The sequence below is a fragment of the Scardinius erythrophthalmus genome (assembly GCF_964197995.2).
Source record: "Scardinius erythrophthalmus genome assembly, chromosome: 24".
NCBI lineage: Eukaryota > Metazoa > Chordata > Actinopteri > Cypriniformes > Leuciscidae > Scardinius > Scardinius erythrophthalmus.
Genome location: NC_138244.1, coordinates 13,104,906 through 13,123,800, shown reverse-complemented (window position 1 = coordinate 13,123,800; position 18,895 = coordinate 13,104,906). Strand labels below are relative to the sequence as shown.

At 35.5% G+C, this 18,895-nt stretch overlaps 2 protein-coding genes across 3 annotated transcripts; one reads left to right on the top strand and one right to left on the bottom strand.

Moving 5' to 3' along the window:
• Window positions 1–1,546: 1,546 nt before the first annotated feature.
• slc25a18 (solute carrier family 25 member 18) lies at window positions 1,547–13,821 on the top strand. Of its 2 annotated transcripts, none has more exons than XM_081356337.1 (10): window positions 1,547–1,696; window positions 3,097–3,287; window positions 3,392–3,514; window positions 5,700–5,755; window positions 5,956–6,046; window positions 7,810–7,925; window positions 8,160–8,346; window positions 10,014–10,183; window positions 12,063–12,138; window positions 12,247–13,821. In XM_081356337.1, the coding sequence occupies exons 2-10, from the start codon at window positions 3,271–3,273 to the stop codon at window positions 12,386–12,388; spliced, it is 978 nt and encodes a 325-aa protein (XP_081212463.1). In that variant the 5' UTR covers window positions 1,547–1,696; window positions 3,097–3,270; the 3' UTR covers window positions 12,389–13,821. The 2 variants fall into 2 exon arrangements, with proteins under 2 accessions (XP_081212463.1, XP_081212464.1); XM_081356338.1 differs by having other exon boundaries at window positions 1,573–1,696; window positions 3,149–3,287.
• On the bottom strand, window positions 13,801–18,179 carry atp6v1e1a (ATPase H+ transporting V1 subunit E1a). Its single transcript, XM_081356340.1, has 9 exons — window positions 17,687–18,179; window positions 17,000–17,065; window positions 16,775–16,884; window positions 16,633–16,699; window positions 16,443–16,532; window positions 14,891–14,959; window positions 14,689–14,783; window positions 14,513–14,600; window positions 13,801–14,418 (listed from the first exon to the last, which is right to left on the bottom strand). Exons 1-9 carry the CDS (start codon window positions 17,717–17,719, stop codon window positions 14,356–14,358), a joined length of 681 nt encoding a protein of 226 aa, XP_081212466.1. The 5' UTR covers window positions 17,720–18,179; the 3' UTR covers window positions 13,801–14,355.
• Between the last annotated feature and the right edge of the window lie 716 nt (window positions 18,180–18,895).

Sequence of the window (18,895 nt, the reverse complement as noted above, 5' to 3'; positions counted from 1 at the left end):
TTTCACAGGAGAAGAACAGATGGGCTGGGCGCTACCACTTGTCACGGGGAGGGGGGTTTGCGCGCACCAAAACAAATAAAACATCAACACAAATCAAACTAAACCCTCGTTAATTTTTTTTCAAACACCACTGTTGGCAATATTAGATTAGTTTAATAACTATTTTACTTGATCTAGTCCCTGTGAGAGAAAACTATCGCAGTTAGTCAGTTTATACGGCAGGTGTCTTACCTCCGCTCGAAGTGGTATGTTCATTTAAAGGGAATGCACACACATTTGAATTTCGTTGAAAGGGAAGTTGCTCTGTTGTTGTTATTACAGTAGAATCCTCGCGTTTGATCTAGAAGAGATGAGTACGACAGAAAAGACATTGATAATAATACATTACACTGACATTTTTGTATTTAATTAGTTTTTTTAATATAAATTATTTATTTGATTTTAACTTCTTAATTGTTGTCGTGTACGAACGCATCATATGCAATGAAGTCCATGTTATTAGCTCTATGGTGGCTGTTGTTTGTAACCTACAAAAGTTGACTGACCCTAATTTGTAATGCGCTAAAACTGTTTCTAAATAGTGTTGTTGTTAGTTATTATATACAAAAAAAAAAAAAAAATGCCATAAGTCCTAAGAATTAATGAAACATTTTAATTCTAATAGCAGGATGACGCGTTTGAAGACTACCTTTTTATTATTAATTTAAATAGTCTGAATAACACATTGGTCTTCAAAATATGGACCCAGCGCCCCCTGTTGACACGAATAGATAAAGCACACATCTATCTATCTATCTATCTATCTATCTATCTATCTATCTATCTATCTATCTATCTATCTATCTATCTATCTATCTATCTATCTATCTATCTATCTATCTATCTATCTATCTATCTATCTATCTTTCTATCTATCTATCTATCTATCTATCTATCTATCTATCTATCTATCTATCTATCTATCTATCTATCTATCTATCTATCTATCTATCTATCTTAATTGTCTAAATAGACGTTTTTTATTGTTTCTAATTTTTGTTAAATCATTTGTCCCAGCTTCAGATATACTGAAGCCTATATTACCTGTATAGCCTGTTAACAAAATTTGCAGTATTCATTTAATCAGAAAACAGGTTAGCATTTGTTGTGTTGAATTAATACAGTTCTTTCTTAAATAATAATTTAAAAAATCACATACATTGTAGCCTACTATAATAACATGTTATGTGAATTATGGCATCTTGGTTGGTTACAGCAAGACAAATCATATTATGATCATTAATATCATTAATTTGCTAGCCGTAAGGGCTGTTAAACTGTCCAGTGAGTTTTTGCAAATAATGGAATAAATATATATTAATAATTGTAAATTGCAAAAGCATTTTTATATGTTTAATATAATAATGTTAATATATAAAAATGAGGGGGGGGGGGGTAGTTGTAATGTGCATATTTGTGTAATTTGTGTAAATGTGTGAATGTGTCAAGTTTCATTACTCGAAAGCTGCGCATTCCCTTTTTATGTCACTGGGAGTCGCCAAAGGGGGAGGGACTTAGGCACGGAGGGACAATGCTTGTGTTTGTGCAAAGGCCCCTGAGTGGCGGCTCTTGCGCCTGACTACGGCTGATACACACATTGTCAGCGAGCAGAGGGGAAGTGGACGGTTTTATCTGACCGGTCAATGCATTGACAGAGGTAAGAACATAATAATCATCCTCTCAAACAGAGTTTCTAACTTGTGGATTGGTCAGATATGCAGGCTTGTGTGAGGGGGTTGTGTAAAGTAAGGGAACGCTTTAGGATGGGGAGAGGGGGGGCAGATCGCACTTGTCTGTGTTTTGGCAGTGAAGGGGTATGAATAGAGCAATGTTGAAAGAAAGCAGTGCTGAAGGGAAAGGCATGCTCAGAATGCCACTGGGCTCCAGAAAAGACACACAGAGAGAGAGGGACAGAGAAAAGGGAGGATGTGAGTATGCCGGAGGAAAAGAGATAGAGTAAAGTGAGAATAGCACACTGAATGAGGTGAGAGTTAGTGGAAACATAACGAAAGAGAAAGGTTACACAAGGGGAAGTTTAAGACAAGTGATGGGAAAGGAGAAAGCAAGAAAAAGAGTGACACAATAAAAAGAGTATAGAAATCCTTCAGTTTCGAATGCAAAAAAGATTTCGGTAACACTTTACAATAAGATTAATTAGTTAACAGTAATTAATGTATTAACTAACAATGGTCAATACATTTGTTACAGTATTTATTAATCTTTGTTAATGTTAGTTAATAAAAATACAGGTGTACATTGTTTGTTCATGTTAGTTCACAGTGGGTTAACTAATGATTCTAATAATGTATTAGTTGAATGAAATGTTGAAACTAATATTAACTAAGATTAATAAATGCTGTAGGAGTATTGTTCATTCTTAGTTCATGTTAACTAATGTTAACCTTATTGTAAAGTGTTACCAACATTTCAAGTGTTTTCAGCAGGGTTCATCTGATACTTTATATTTTAAACCCCAATTTAAAACCTAAAATCTATTCTATTATTATTATGCATGCAGTTTTATGGCTTCTTATGAATTGTGAGAATATTTGAAATATTTCAATGTTTTAAAAAAAGTCTTTTTTAAAAGTCAACTACCCAGGTTTACACTACTTTCATTTACTCTAGAAAACTAAAAACACAACTACACGGATATACTGATGTAAAAGTTGGATTATTTTAGTATTAGAGAGCATAAAAGAATTGTTTGAGCTACTGTAGACCTCTATATTTCGATTTTTCCACAGACAATGTTGATGATACGGTGTTGAAGAACAGTAAAATCATGCTGATAAGCTCATAGTCTGCTAGCTCTCTTCTCTAGGTTAATTCATAGGTCACAACCTCATTAGCAGATTAGAGAGACTTTAGGAGGGGAGATGTTCCCTATTTGTGCGCTGTAGAAAAGCACAATTCAGAAAGTAAAATCAGTGATTCTGAAGCCAATTGAAAGTCTTTTTTTATTTAAAAAAAATATATAGCATGTTGCTATTCTGTAAAGTCATTCTGCAACCACAGATATCCTGAATTGTATTTCTCTTGTGTCTTGATCAATAGCCAGTTCCAAGGTGATTTATTTTTAGCAAAGAGTGACTGTTCTCCCCAAAAGGAAGGGTGTGAAGATTGGCACACCATTCTAGGAGGCTGGCCGGCTGGGCCGTGGAAGGTTTGTGCTGACACTTTTGCAGCAGAGAGAGAAGAATTGGAGGAAACCGTTAAAGTGTGGCCACAATGGCCGAGAAAGTGAGGTACATTTGCGACTTCCTCTGATAGTGGATGTACAGTTTAAGATCCATCTAAACAGTTATATTGACATGTTTTCATGTGCGTGTTTGTTTCCTGGTGTTTACAGCCTCCCTGCTAAGCTTATTAATGGGGGCGTGGCTGGACTGGTGGGCGTGACCTGCGTGTTTCCCATTGATCTCGCCAAGACCCGCCTACAAAATCAGCAGGGTGCTCGTGTGTATAGTGGAATGTGAGTTCAACATCTTTATGAAGTCCCATAACTATGCATTGTATGCCATGCACTTGTTCTGGTAGAAGGTAGAGAGTTTCTCAAGCAATAAAATGGCCAACTGTGCAACTTGCATATGATGATGATCAAGTGATTTACAGTAACAGTCATTATGATAGCATATGTGAGGGGTGCAAAATGGCAGCTGGTTTGCTGTCTTAAACCTTTTTAAGCCTATAAACCCTACACTCTTAGAAAAAGGTTCAATTGGGGTCTAGAGAACCCTAAGGTGCTTGACTCAATTTTACACAAAAAGTTGCTATATATAAGGAGAATGATTAAATGATTGCATAATACTTTTATTTTCTTGTTTAACGGTCAGTCTTTTTTACCTGGTGAAAAATAATTTTATGTTTATTGTTTAAAACTAAATCCATAAAATGATCCCATGAAGGGAATCCATGAAGGTTCTACAGTATAGAACCTTCTAAGGTTCCATATAGGACCTTTAAGGTTCCTTAAAAGGTCTCCGCATGGCAGAACCTTTTAAGGTTCCATATAGAACATTTCCATCTAAGAGTGTAACATAAGGCCTCCAAATTATCACCATCATCAAAACTTTGCTGAAAAACAATACTTTATACAGTTTTAGCCTAATTATGAAAACATCCCCATTTATTGTGGTTATTAGTAATATTTTATGATGAACACTTACTAGACAGATGTAATACATCTTATTAGAAAAAAAAATCATGTTCAAATGAAAGTATCAAATATGATACAAGTTGGCCATTTAGGAACATAGGTACATCTCTCAATCATCATTGTATTGTATTGCATTATATGTTTTGCACCCTCAGCTTTGTAAACTACAAAGCTTTAATCATAAAACTAAGCATTTAAATATATAGACATATTATTTGGAGATAAAGAGTGACAACTGATATTTATAGGCATTTTATGTAAGTAATCTGCTATACTACTGTTATAAAGATCAAAAGGATTTTTTCCTTCTCGAGTATGAGCTCCATATTTTCACTGTATTGTACCATATGAGCCATAAAACCCTGATGTATCAAATATGATACAAAACATGAAACACATTTGCAAGCTTATTTTTTCCTTTTGATATTTTGTCTCAGGAATCAATAAACTGTTCCATTAAAAAAAAAACCGGACTATTTTAATGGCTCTTTGTGTACATGGTTTTGTGCATTTGACTTTACAAATTCTGAAAACATTCATGCATCTTTAAAAAAAACAACTGCGTAAGGTTTATATAAAGTGATTTACAAAGGCAGCATGTGTAAGTGATTTACTCTGGGTGGAGGACTTTGTCTGGATTTTGAATGACTCAGATGATGCAAAACAACTTGAGTCACATGCTTTTGCTTCTTTGATCTCTACACGCTCCCAAATTCATTTTTCATTCCTTTTTAAGTAGCTTGCTCAAAAATATCTTTATGCATGTGTGATAACATTGAGATAAAGAGAAGGACTCTTTGTAGTGATGGTGCGTGAGAAGCTCTTTTCTTCTTTGTACACTTATGTAACAAGCGAATACTCAAGTGGTTTGTGGGCAAGAGACAGGCTGCCATGTTTTAAGCTCTTTCTTCCACACATTACTCACTCCCCCAAGAATTTTTTGTGAATGTCTAATTTGGCTGTTCGTTATACACAGACATGGAGAGCAATAAAAAAGGTTTATTACTGTTGCTTAAAGGGATAGTTCACCCAAAAATGAAAATTCTGTCATCATTTACTCTCCCTCAAGTTGTTCCAAACCTGTATGACTTTCTTTCTTCTGCTGAACACAAAAGAAGATATTTTGAAGAAAGTCGGTAACCAAACGACTGATGGACCCCATTGACTTCCATAGTAGGAAAAAAAAATACTATGGATGTCAATGGGGACCAGCAACTGTTTAATTACCAACCTTCTTTAAAATATCTTCTTTTGTGTTTAGCAGAAGAAAGGAAATCATACAGGTTTGGAACAACTTGAGGGAGAGTAAATGATGACAGAATTTTCATTTTTGGGTGAACTATCCCTTTAAGAGATTTTCCACCATTTATTCTGGTTACTTTATTCTACTTACCAAACAATTTTCATGAATTGTGATTTCATTGTATTTAGATCAGCTCATTTCAGAACCAGATTGTTTTATTTGATTAATCACATTGAACATTTCTGTCTTGTTATGAAGGCTGGACTGTTTGGCAAAGACGATCAAAATGGAGGGCTACTTTGGCATGTATCGAGGTACAGTGTTTCTTTTTTATGTAGTGCCGACTTTGGTTTGTTCAGTCAACATTAAAATCAAAATTTACCACCTTAATGTATGTTCCTGGTGTTATTGAAAACATTGTTATTTAAAACAATAGTTTTAATTGTTATAGTGCTGTGGGATATGTTGCTTTTGTATATATTCTCAGAATAACATTTCATGGTGTTTCTCTCAGGTGCAGCTGTGAATCTTACACTGGTCACTCCAGAGAAAGCCATCAAACTGGCTGCCAATGATGTCTTTAGACAGAAGCTCTCCAAAGATGGGTAACGGCCACTTGTTAACCATATATATATAGTCCAACCCCAATCTTCCAATCATTTATTGCTATTGGTTTATTTTGTCTGGTTTTGATAGTTTCGAACAGCTTCAGAGTATTTAGTTGCCTGTGCATCCTAAGCTGGGTTAAATATACAGAATTGAATGTATCACAGTTAGTTATAAGCATGCACTGTGAATAGTTCTCATTTGTTCTGGAATCGGACCGCATGCGGTTACGCTACATGTTTAAGAGTCACTGAAAAGGAATTGACCCAATAGACTCATTTGTTTAGGAGTTGAAGCACACTGGTTTAATGTTTCTGATTCTCTGATAAGAACCAACACATGGCTACACTATGTAATTTTTGGCCGGTTAAGAAAAAAAACTGCATGCATTTGCAGAAGAACATTGTTTTGGTTGTGCGTCTTTGCGTGACTGTGTGGATAAATATTGTTATCCTACTGCTCATAAAACATTTACTACTAGGCTTATAACTTAAAATTATAACTAGATTAGATGGAAAGGATCTCTAGCTGACTAGCTGAAGACGTTACTGTAGCTATACCCAAGATAAACATGTTACTTCCTTCAAAATAAATTCCAGCACAGTGCTACAACAACCTTTAATGAAATGACCGTCACAATAGTTAATGCTTTACAATTAACTCTGTTAGAGAGATACATATGGCTGTTCAATAAAATATCAAACTTACTCACCTGTTGAGTAATTAAAACTGCATCTCCACATAGCTTTTTACAACATTTCCAATCCCTCAGTTCTTGCCATCTCACAAAATCCAAGCCTATGTTGATTCTTGTTTTATTACGAGCTCTAAAGCGTTCTCTTTTCTCCAGGAGACTCTCCTCTGTTTGGCGTTTGGTTTGCGATTTAGCTGCTCCATGTCAACCTTTCTCGCTCGTTGTGACAACTAACCTACCACTCCTACACCATACACGCATCAAAGTAGCCGGAGCAACTTTTCTCTATTTACAGATATGACGAGACATGCACGGGCGAGGGATGTTATCTACGCAATTGAATTTCCCACCAAAACCATCCCGCTAGGTCTAAAATATAAACACTTATAATATGCTTACCATAGTGAATCAGGACAAAAATATGTTTTGGAAGAAGGATTGATGATGTATTGACTCATTATTGAAATGTTGTTAATTTTGAACAAAAAAAAAGTTACTTAGTGTACCTTTTAAGGTTTAAGTTTTCATGAAATAATGGAATAATTCAGCTAAAAATTAACATTCTGTCATCAATTACATTCTAACCTTCTTGTTGTTCCAAATCTGTATGACTTTCATTCTACTGTGGAACACAAAAGGAGCAAATGTTGAACTTTCTGATTCACTGAAAAGAGCTCATTAGATTTGTTCTGTATTCGGACTTCACTGGCCACACTGTCTGTTGTGTGTTATGGATTCAGTACCGGTGTAAGGAAAGCAGTATAGGCAACTCTGTCAGTATTTTACTATGTATTCAGTCCAAATTGGCAGAAGAATGCACAAGTGAGAACTATTAATGGAACTTTCAGTATTTTTTTAATCAAATCTGTTCTGAAGAAAGACCATATCCCAACCCTAACAACACATTTAGCCTTTGAATACAGTATTTACCTAAATGAAAAAAAATGTCTGTAAACTATTCCACCGAGGCATTTAGGTCCCCAGCTGACTAATTAGACCAGTTATTTTCTTGGTAAATGCAATAACGATCTCATCTGCCCCATCTGTCATTGTATCTGTCACCTATAGAAAATTACCTCTGTGGGGGGAAATCCTTGCTGGCTGTGGGGCCGGGACCTGTCAGGTGGTAGTCACCACCCCCATGGAAATGCTAAAAATACAACTGCAGGATGCTGGCAGGTTGGGTAAGTGTGTTTATTGTGCTCCCACGAATGTCATCCGAGGTATGTAGGTCTCTATCTTAGGATGCCTTTCCGAGTAGTACAAAGGTTAGCCAGAAATAATATAAGCTGTTTGAGTAGAATGGTGTCAACCGAATAGCAGTTTCTCCAAAGTTTAGTGTTATTACACTACAGGATAAAAACTAAAGATGATGTTGAAGATATGAGTTGTAACCGGTCCATTTTTGTCTTTACAAGCTGCTCAGCGGACTGTCACTGCCTCTGCCCCTGCTGTTGGTCCGACTCCCTCACTGGTGGCCTCTCAGACGGCCCAGCCAGGCACCAACGCCCCTCCTCGAGCCTCAGCGACTCGTATCACCCTGGAACTACTCAAGACCCGAGGCCTCAGGGGTCTTTATAAGGGTGCAGGTGCTACACTGATGAGGTAAGACACAATCAGCAATATAGGAATATGGTCTATAAAGGATATTAAGGCTACGTCAACATTAATCCGGATACATTTGAAAACAGGGTTTTCGTTTCAAAACGCTCTTGTTTCAAACGTTTTCCAAAAGTTTCTCATCCACACTGAAACGCTAATTCACCTTAACATGTGTCATCGGTTTCAGATACCTCCGTATTCACAGTCCACACTTCAAATTGATCCACTTTGGAGAGCATTTTCAAAAAGCTTCTCTGTGTGAACGGAAGGCCAAAATGGAGAGAAAAAGATGCGTTTTCAAATGAAAACGTATTAGTGTGGACGAGACCTAATTCAGCTAAAAAGGAAAATTCATTTATTCACCTTCATGTTGTTCCAAACTAAATCGTTTCTGTAGACGAAAGGATACATTTTGTGCCTACAATGAATTGGTAATGGAGCTTTCACGGTCAAAAAAGGAACCAAAGGCACTGTAAAAGTGGTCCATATGACTTCTTCTGAAGTCATACAAATCATCATCACTTGATTAACAGACCATAATCTAAGTTTTCATTCATTCAGTGCATAAATCATTCAGATTGGTTTTATAAACCAGATAAACAAAAAGGTGAAAAGATCAGACTAAAAATAACAATTCAAGTTGGCATTAAATAGAAATTTAAAGGAAGTGTATCATCATTTCATCCCTATTGTGACGTATATCCAAGTGAAACGACTTCTCGAACAAGAAAGAATGTAGGGCGGGATTACATTTTGTCCATTGGAAACTGATTGGATTGTTGTTGTTTGCGATTACGATTATTTAAAAAAAGAATTGTGATGTGTAAGTGTAAGTTAGAATTGTCAGTTAGAATAGTTGTGGTGTGGACTTTTCAATTCTCATAGAATAAGAAAAGATTATTAAAAATGTATAATTTTAGTTGTCGTCCTTGCTGTGAATGGGCCTTAAATCATGAATTATTGGTATTGATCTAAATTTTGGTTTGCTCATCAAACAAATCAATATGACTTGGAATATAGTACATGAGATATAAGGACCATTTTTATTATATTATTTGGTGTTTGTTTTGAGGGCTCATTCACTTTCATTATATTGTAAAAGAATTCTTAAAAAAAGACAAAGTCATACGGGTTTGGAACAACATGCCACTGTCATTAATAATAACACAATTTGAATGTATTGGTCAAATAACTAATCAATGTTAGCCGATCAACATCCAGACCTTTTGCAAACCCTCAGTGACGTGTTGTCTTAACTAACTTAAGTGATTGCTCTCTCTGCAAACGCATGCGCTGTTTCAGGACTAAAAGATGGATAGACGGCACAGTGACCTCTCACCTTTAACACCGCCCACACAAATAAACCCACTCACCTATCCAAACAGCCCCTCCCCCACGGGCTCCCTGCGGTCTGTGATGTAATCCCAGCTGTCAGTTCTGATCTGTTATTCATAGCTTCTAATTAACCGTAGGCGGAATTCTCTTCTTAATGGAATTCTAATGAGAGCTCGATATATCTCAGTCTGTCTACGGCCTAAATCATATTTCTCCATTCACAGTTTCACATTTACAGACTAAAACTAATCAGACACAGTGATCGATAACGATTCATCAATAACGTCCTGCAGCTCTGTCGACATTCTACAGCTCTATGTCCTTTCTCTGTTCAGGGACGTTCCGTTCTCCATGATCTACTTCCCGCTGTTCGCCAACCTCAACGCTGTGGGCCGCACCGAGGATCGCCATAGCAACCCCCAGGACCGGGCCCCCTTCCTGCAGTCTTTCGTGGCTGGTTGCACGGCCGGCTCGGTGGCGGCGGTAGCTGTCACTCCTCTGGACGGTGAGATACAGGCAAGAGAGGAGTAGAGGAACACAATTTGCTCTCTCTCCTTTTGAAATGCATGCAGATTAATGTCCCGTTCAGTTAGTCGTAGCCGCCCAAGCCTGTAAAAACCACTGCTAATCCTGTTTCAGTGCTACTGAGAAACTGTTGATAGCCACTGAATATTTATTTATTTCAAGAACAATACATATTATATATAAAATGTGGTATATGCACAAAAAATGTACTTAGTGCATATACATTTATTTTTGTACTTCTAACATTTCTTAACAAAAAGGAGTAGTTCTTCAAAGAAATACTTAGTACTGAAGATTATTTAAAGGAATCAGATCCCAGAAATAGCCTTTTTGTTTTGTGATGAATTATGGGTACGTTTTTGCCAAACTGTTGATTAACTAGGTCACTCCAAGTATTTCATAAAGGCACAGAATGAGTCTTTTGTTTCTGGGTGATTAATTATTGAACCCCATGTGATGTGTAGACTGAAACATTTCATTTGCTTTGAAGAAAGTCTGTTAAGTTTGCTTTTCAGTTCTATTTAGAAAGCTTTTTGTTTATAGCTCTTGTCTCTATGTCTATTGTATTGTGAGTTCTTTGTTGACTTAAAAAAAAGCAGTAAAGGGGACCGAAGGTTTATTTGGACAGTGGAAACACTGGCAGCCACTGCAGTGTCTCCATCTGAAGATTTGGCAGTACTCTCTACAACATTACAACATTACAAATAGACTCATAGGAAACCTATAACCTAGTTTTTCATCAGTTCATTATTCCTGTGGAGCATATAAAGTGTTACAGTAAACACACTGATACTGATTTAAAGTGCAGAAACTTTTACCTAACGCTTAACTAACGTTTAAAAAACCTTGAATCTGTTGGAAATCCTCACTGTCAAAACAAAGTTGCTGCCTTAAATTTGTAAGTACAATCAGCTTGGCTGTATAAGTCATTTCAACTTAAATTATTTTAAACTGACTTTAAAAAAAATGAGTTGAATCTAAAAGTTGATAATTGCTTAACTTATTTTAAGTTAAAGTAATGTAAAAACATGTTGTCATGACTTGATCATACCATTTTTTACAGCTGTTAAATCTAATTGAATTGGCCAGATCAGTTCTTGAGTCAATAAACAGATTTGGTTTTACCTAATAGTATTTTATTAAAATATTATAAAAAATCACAGGTGTAAATTTTTTTTTTCAATTAGTATTGTTCAGTGTACATTGTAAAAAAAAATGTGTTGGTTAAACTTACGAAAAGTATATTATCTGGTTGCCTTAAAATATTGAGTTCATTGAAATTAAAAATTTGAGTTAATACAATAAAAGAAGATTGGTTTAATAAAAAGAAACTCAAATATTATGTTATCTGAACCACATTAATTATCTAAGTTGATTTGACAAAAGATAAAAAGTTGTGATAAATCATTTTTATTGTAGACTAATATTTAAATTACTTTTTTAATAATGTGAATCACTGAACTGGAACACATTAAATTATAATAAACACATTTACTAATAGAACATAATCAAGATATTCTACTTGTGGCTTTATTATAATGTTTCAGAGAATGTTTTCCTTTTTTCATATAAAAAAATTGCATAACAACAACGGTTTTTGAGAATAATTAAATCTTAAAAAATACAATAAGTTGTATATTGTTTTAGAGAATGTAGTATGTCAGGGACCATATGATGACTTAAAAGAATCGCTGAATCGTTTTTTGAAATGACTCTTTCAAAGAACACTTTGAAGAGCCGATTCATGGAAATGAGTTAGACTAATTACTGAACCGCTGTATAACCTGCATCTGGGAAACCAGATCTGAGAAATTAAAATATTCATGTTTTTAATATTTATTAATGCTTATTATTTTCAGTTATAAAGACCCGCCTACAGACCTTACAGAAGGGAGAGGGAGAAGACTCCTATAAAGGCATCATTGATTGCACACAGTAAGCTCTTTATTTACATGTATTTACTTATTGTGTGATATGGTACTAAATAATTAGCATATTCATGTATCATGATATTTATATGATTCATCCTTTCTTCCTTTTCAGACGCATTTTAAAACGAGAGGGACCAACCGCGTTTCTCAAGGGAGCAACGTGTCGGGCTTTGGTCATCGCTCCGCTCTTTGGCATCGCTCAGGGCGTGTACTTCCTGGGCATCGGCGAGCACCTGCTGGGCATGCTGGGATAGCAGCAGGTGACGTCACCTCAATCATCATACACGCATTACTGTTTCTACACGGGCCAAGAGATGATGATGAGAGATGAAGGAAGTTGCGACAATGAAAAAAAAAAAAAAGGTTCTAGACTTATATATGCGGCAATGTAAAGATGGAGAGAGATTCACGTACCCAACCAAAGGAAGTTCAGACACTTTGGAAGAACAGATGAGGGTTCAGTAATGATAACATAAAGCCTATATTGCACACTAACCAAGTAGGCTTCCTAAAAACTGCAAACTGAGTTCTTTAGGTAAGACAGGGTCATGGAAGGGTTATTATTTTTATGTCTTAAATCCCATAGTTACAATCAGTTTTAAACCAACATGATTCATGGTTGATTGATCTGTTGTGAACAGGGTCGATGTGTATTTAGATTTAAAGGAGACTTGAATTAAAGTTGAAATGGATTCAGATCTACCAAATTTTTTGCGCCTCTACCGCTAATTCCCACCCCTTTAAACAGCAGAAAAAATACTCTAAAACAGTTTGCAGGGTCTGCTGACTTAATTTAATTCTTGTCTCTCAGTAAATCTGAAGAGACTGCTGGGCTTCGCTGTGGAGGCTTTGTCTTCCTGTTACATGTTCCTCTGCGGGACAGAATTCCTCTAGGCTATATAACGCCAGCTTGATATTTTTTAATGCTTCTTTAAATGATTTTGATGAGTGCGCAATAAATTAAAAAGCAAAAAGCCTTATCCTTGCCACTCAAGTTTTTCACTAAAAAGAAATAACAAAATGTAATATAATTTACCAGTGGCTTTTAAAGTGTTATATATATATTTTTTTTTTTTTTTTTTCACCTTCAGTAAGAAAGAATACAGTGAAAAGTATACAAAGAAATTAGGTCTTGAATAGTTTAATTTTGAGTGCACTTCTGTAAAATTGCAGAAAAATAAAAGATCTTTCAATTTAAAATACAGTATTATAATAATAACAAGCAGTTTATATATGCTTATTCCTTGTAAGGCAAACCCTGATTTTTGAGAAAGAAAAAAAACACCTCAGAGGCTTCATATTCATGTTATACTAAATAAGCAACAAGCAATCTGTACATTTTAAATATGCAAGACTGATATATGTGTCTCTGCTTATTAAATTTATTCATCAGCCTTTGAATTTTAAAGTCTTTTTGAAAACATGGTCTGGAGTCATTTGATTATGCAAAACATTGTTTGTGCACCACAACTGATGCTAATTTGCATCTGATATGTTTGATTTCCACAAGAGGGCAGCGTGTTTTTAATATTTGAGGTATATGTAGCATTTTCTGTAAGCCTCTGTCAAATGTACGACTTGATTTCTTTCCTGTATGGTGGATAAAGTGTAACCAACAAGCGATGCTTTGTTTATATTGTAATGGGCACAGAAATGCTTCAAAATATAAATAAAATATATTTGATTTATTTATCTGTAGTATTATGCAATTGTACTACAAATGAAAAAAACACAAAGGCATCTATGTTTTTAAGACGTTAAATGAGGACTTCGCTTTTCCAGGGAAAACCTGTTAGGCTGCTAGTTTCGTAAACAACTTTCAAGGCAATAACAACATGAATTCCTGAGTGCTTATAGCTCTTTGTTCAAACAGCTTGAGATAAGATGTCAGGTGTCCATTTTCCCTACCGGTGACATGATATTTAAACAGAAACCGGTAAAACACAGAGATATAAGGTAACACGAGCACATATAAGCCTTTCATTTTCAAATGTTTTCTTTGGGCTTGTTTTCCAAGAGCAAAAACGCACAAGAAAAAGAGCACGTAAATAAATTGCTGGAACATGATCAATTGAATATCCAGAATTGCAACAAGAATGGTTTTTCACTTCAGAAAAACCAGTGACCTTAAAAAAATAAAACTGCCCATCAGACCTCCTCATCACTTTATCATGTTTTCTGAATTTCACCGCTACCACTAATGTGTGTTAGTAACAGTCCATTAATCCATAAACCTGCGGTTTGGGTTGGCACCAAAAAGACTCACTCTGATCTCAGGCATCATCTGTGAAAGCAGAAAAAAATAATGAGGACGACATTCACAAAAACAAGCTTTTATACGGTTTATTCCTGTTGTAAAATGTGATTGGTTTCTCTACCTGTTCCGCTAGAAGGTCTAGTCTGCTTTCCAGTGTGTTGGACACCTTGATCTTGCCATCAGCATTATAAACTTCAACACCTCCTGAACTGAGGATGCCAAGCATGAGCAATGAACAATTTGAGAATATATAAATGAGCCTTTTTTAACAAAACTTGAGTGTAGAAGAGATCTTACATGTTAGGGGACAGGAAGTTGTTTTCGTCGATGCGCACCTCAATATTACTCTTTACAGCCTCTTTGTAGATAGGGATGTTTTTCTGAATGGCAGCCTAAAATAAACAGGTATATCAACTCTTCAAATGTGTAAACGGTTTGCATAGCTGATATGCACATAGTAAAATATTACGTAAACGGATTGACAGGGAAAAGAGCTCACTTGCACCATCGCTACATCTTCCTTTCTGCACCGGATTATAACCCTGGGCTCCAGCAGCTGATAAAATCCCTACCGAAGCAAAAAGAAAAGAAAAAAGTTAATAAAATACTAAATTATTTTATTATTAATAATAACAATAAAAGGTTAATAAAATAATTGTGTATATATATATATATATATATATATAAATAAATGAAATATAAAAAAAAAACTATATATTATATATTACTTGCTACTTGATATATATATATATATATATATATATATATATATATATATATATATATATATATATATATATATATATATATATATAGTTTGTTATTAAATAAATATTCAGTGTCTATTAGCCATATAAAATCTGTCAACTGACTTTCAACACCCAACAGTTTCTCATTAGTACTGAAATAATAATAATATATATATATGAAAAGAAGTATGATATGACCACTGCAAGTCATCAGAATCTGCTTTAAAGGGGTCATATAATGGTACATGCACTTTTACAAGTTGATTGCACTGAAATGTCTGTTGGCAGTGCCTGTACACAACCATCCTATCATGATAAAAATCCATCCAGTGGTTTTGTTTTAATCTCCTTATATGTTTGACCATCTCTGAAATCAAGCCGTTCGATATTGTGACGTCATAAGATCGTACGCCCCTCCCGCTATTGTGATTGACAGCCGTGTTTCAACACAAGACCCGCCCTGAGCAAGCTGTGACAGCCGTCGTCATAGTAGTCCGCCAGTGTTGATATGCTGGAGTAGAATGGCGTCTAAGCGATTGTGGTGTTCTGTTCTTAGATGTAATAAGGAACACAGCAGTCATTTGGATGTTCCTAAATCCGAGCCGTTGAAGAAGGAGTGGCTGAGTTTTGTTTTTGAAGCGATATGCCCAAAGGATTGACGCGGGGATTCCCTCACGGGGATTCCCCACGATCGTCTGTGCTTTCATGTTTGCGCGAATCATTTCACACCAGACAGCTTCACAAACGAGAAAAAACGGATCGGTACCAACGTGTTCCTGCTGAACCTCCAGAAGATGTGAGTGTAATGTTTTATTAACCTTTATATTAGTATTTATATTAATCTTTGCGAAATTTGCAAACCTTGCTGCAGGCTTCACGATGAATGCGTCTAAGGTTTACACTCAGGGTACATTATGGCATGTTTTCTATGTACGACGTTCTCAATATAATTCATAATCCCACGTTTATAACGAATAACGAGTGGTTATTGTGTTAGATACGGTCAGAGAATGTCTAATACGGTGTACCCACAGAACAGAGGGGCGGGGTGAGCAAAGCTCATTATCATTTAAAGACACATGCACTGAAACGGCGTGCTGAAAACAGAGCTGTTTTTGACCAGGTAAAATTAGTGTTTTCTTACAATACTAATGAGAATTTTTAATTAAAGTATATTACAAACTTTTAATTTAGACCCTAAAGAATCATATTAGCTTGTACAAAAATGGCATTATATGACCCCTTTAAAAACCATAAAAAAAATAAAGAAAAGCTAGCATTGCTAACAGGACCATATCTGACCTGTAACACCAGCCCCTCCAGCAGTGCTGGGTACTGACTTGGGTCTTTGGCAATGTTGGCCAACCGTTGCTGTGCATCGTTTAGGAGATCCTGCAAAGAATCACATGAGGAAGATGAAGAAGAGATGGATTTCTTGTAGTTCTATAAAAGTATAGACTATATAAATATGAAAATCACATCATCATCATACCTTAATCATGTCATCGCGGGCTTTGAGCACCTTCAGTCTTGCCTGGTTCAACAAATTCGACATCTGGCTGTGGATTTGAATGGACACATTAAATACACCAATGAAGGACTCAAGGTTACACATTTAAAGCACTTAAACTCACATTTTCTTCTGTTGATCAATCTGTTTCTCTTTCTTCTCATAGTACTCCATTATCTTCAACCTTTGAGTCTGTACCAGTCGTCCCTTTTCAATATTAAACTCTTCTTCTGCCTGCAAGCCACAATACATATGACTTAAAGCAGATATTTAAGGAAAATTAATAAATGATATAATGCTCTAGAGTCTAGACAAATTCGACCATATTTATGCACTGGATTTGTGCTACCTTTGCATCAATTTCTTCTGCCTTCTCATTGGCTTCCTGCTCAATAAAGGCCATCATGTGTTTGATCTGGAGAGATGCAATGAGATCAGTGTCAATAAAAGAGCAAAGCAAGGTTAAATTACAATATAAGAATTCAAGCACCACTGATACTTTATAAAGCTGAAGTAATGAAACAAAGGGAGACGAGGGTAGAAACTGATGGGGAAGCGAGACTGAAAGAAGTGTTGAATCTGGGAAAGTCCATGGAGCTGTGCTGGACAACTGAAGGACAGATTTCCTCTTTTGCCATTACAATTCACAGCATTAAACACTCACAGTTATTAATTGATAACATCTAGATTTGAGAAAGTGCATTTGCTCTCCTCAAAGTGAATGGGATATTTCACAGATGTCTAGCTGCGTGTACAAGATAAAATAATAAATAATCATGCTCTTGTTATATACGCCTTTGAAATCACTAAGAAAACTTCTTCATATAATACAAAAGACAATAACTTATATAAATTAAAAATGTTTGTTTACGAGAATAATAAGACTGAATATCAGTTCAAAACAACGAACCACAAATTTGTGCCTGGCGTGTTTCTTTTTAAAAGTTATGAGATTTCTATACTTACCTGATCTTAAATTTAATACCTCATTTAAAAATATAACTTCTAAGAGTAGTTTATAAACTGGTTTTCTCACCTGTTTCTGTACCGCGGCATCGCTGAGCGCCATGTTTTAAAGTTGTTTTTAAGGCACTGACTGCGATATGAAGAGGGATTTATCACGGAAACGATTGAATACTAACTTCGGAACTACTAATCTAAACTATTAAATAACTACTTAAGCTATATTAGTGAAATATGATGCAGCAATAAAGTACAGTTCCGCAAAGCGTCAGCTGACAAGGATGAAGGCGTCATGTGATTTGAATCGTCATGTCCGAGATAAGACTCCGCCCACTTTTCATTTGCTTGTTTGGAAACTTAACACTTTAAGTTTAAAATGACTTATTTCGTGCACTAAGTAGTAAATAATTGAAAAGATTATAATTGTGAAAAACTATCTTTAATCATATTATCGGTAAATGCCCAGGACCAAGTATTATTATTTAAAGTTTTTTGTTTTCTACAGGAAACCCTGTTGGACCACATGCATGTTTGATACCTCATAGTAGGCCTACTTCTTTTCCTATAGACATAAAGATGGACATGACTTCTTAAAGGCTAATATAACATTTAATTGTCAATGTTATTGTCAATCATATTTAAAAAAAATCCTACTGCAAAATATAAAAGTTACAGACTAGGAATTGGTATTTGAACACCACTTTACAGGTGCACATATAATTCCTCGTTTTGAAACTCAACATGAGCAACTCTGACCCTCAAGACACTGTGTATATCTTGCATTAGAGCTTCCAGTGCAGAAGGAAAGTACAGACAGTGCAGACACCCATAGGAATTACACAATAAATATGAAATATAACAAATAATAATATACATTTTTTTTAAATAATGCAATATAGCAAAGTAATAGAAATATATATAAAAAAAGAATATTTACAGATGTAAAATTTTGAGATGTTATGTACAAATGGACAGTTAGATAATGTATAGTTACGAGAGTTTTAACTGTTCAGACTGAATATAGCATGAGGGAAAACTGTTCTTGTGCCTATTCTGGGGCTCGTTGCTCAGTTCAAACAGAATGTGGGCTGGGTGTGTGGGGTCCAAAGTGGTTTTCTTAGCCCTTTTTCTCACTCTGGAGGTGTAAAGATCTTGGAGGTTGGGAAGGGGGGAACCAATAAGCTTCTTAGCCATCCTGACTGTATGTTGTAGTCTCATGATGTCTGATTTGGCAGCTGAACCAAACCAGACAGTTATAGATTAGATGAGCATAGGACTCAAT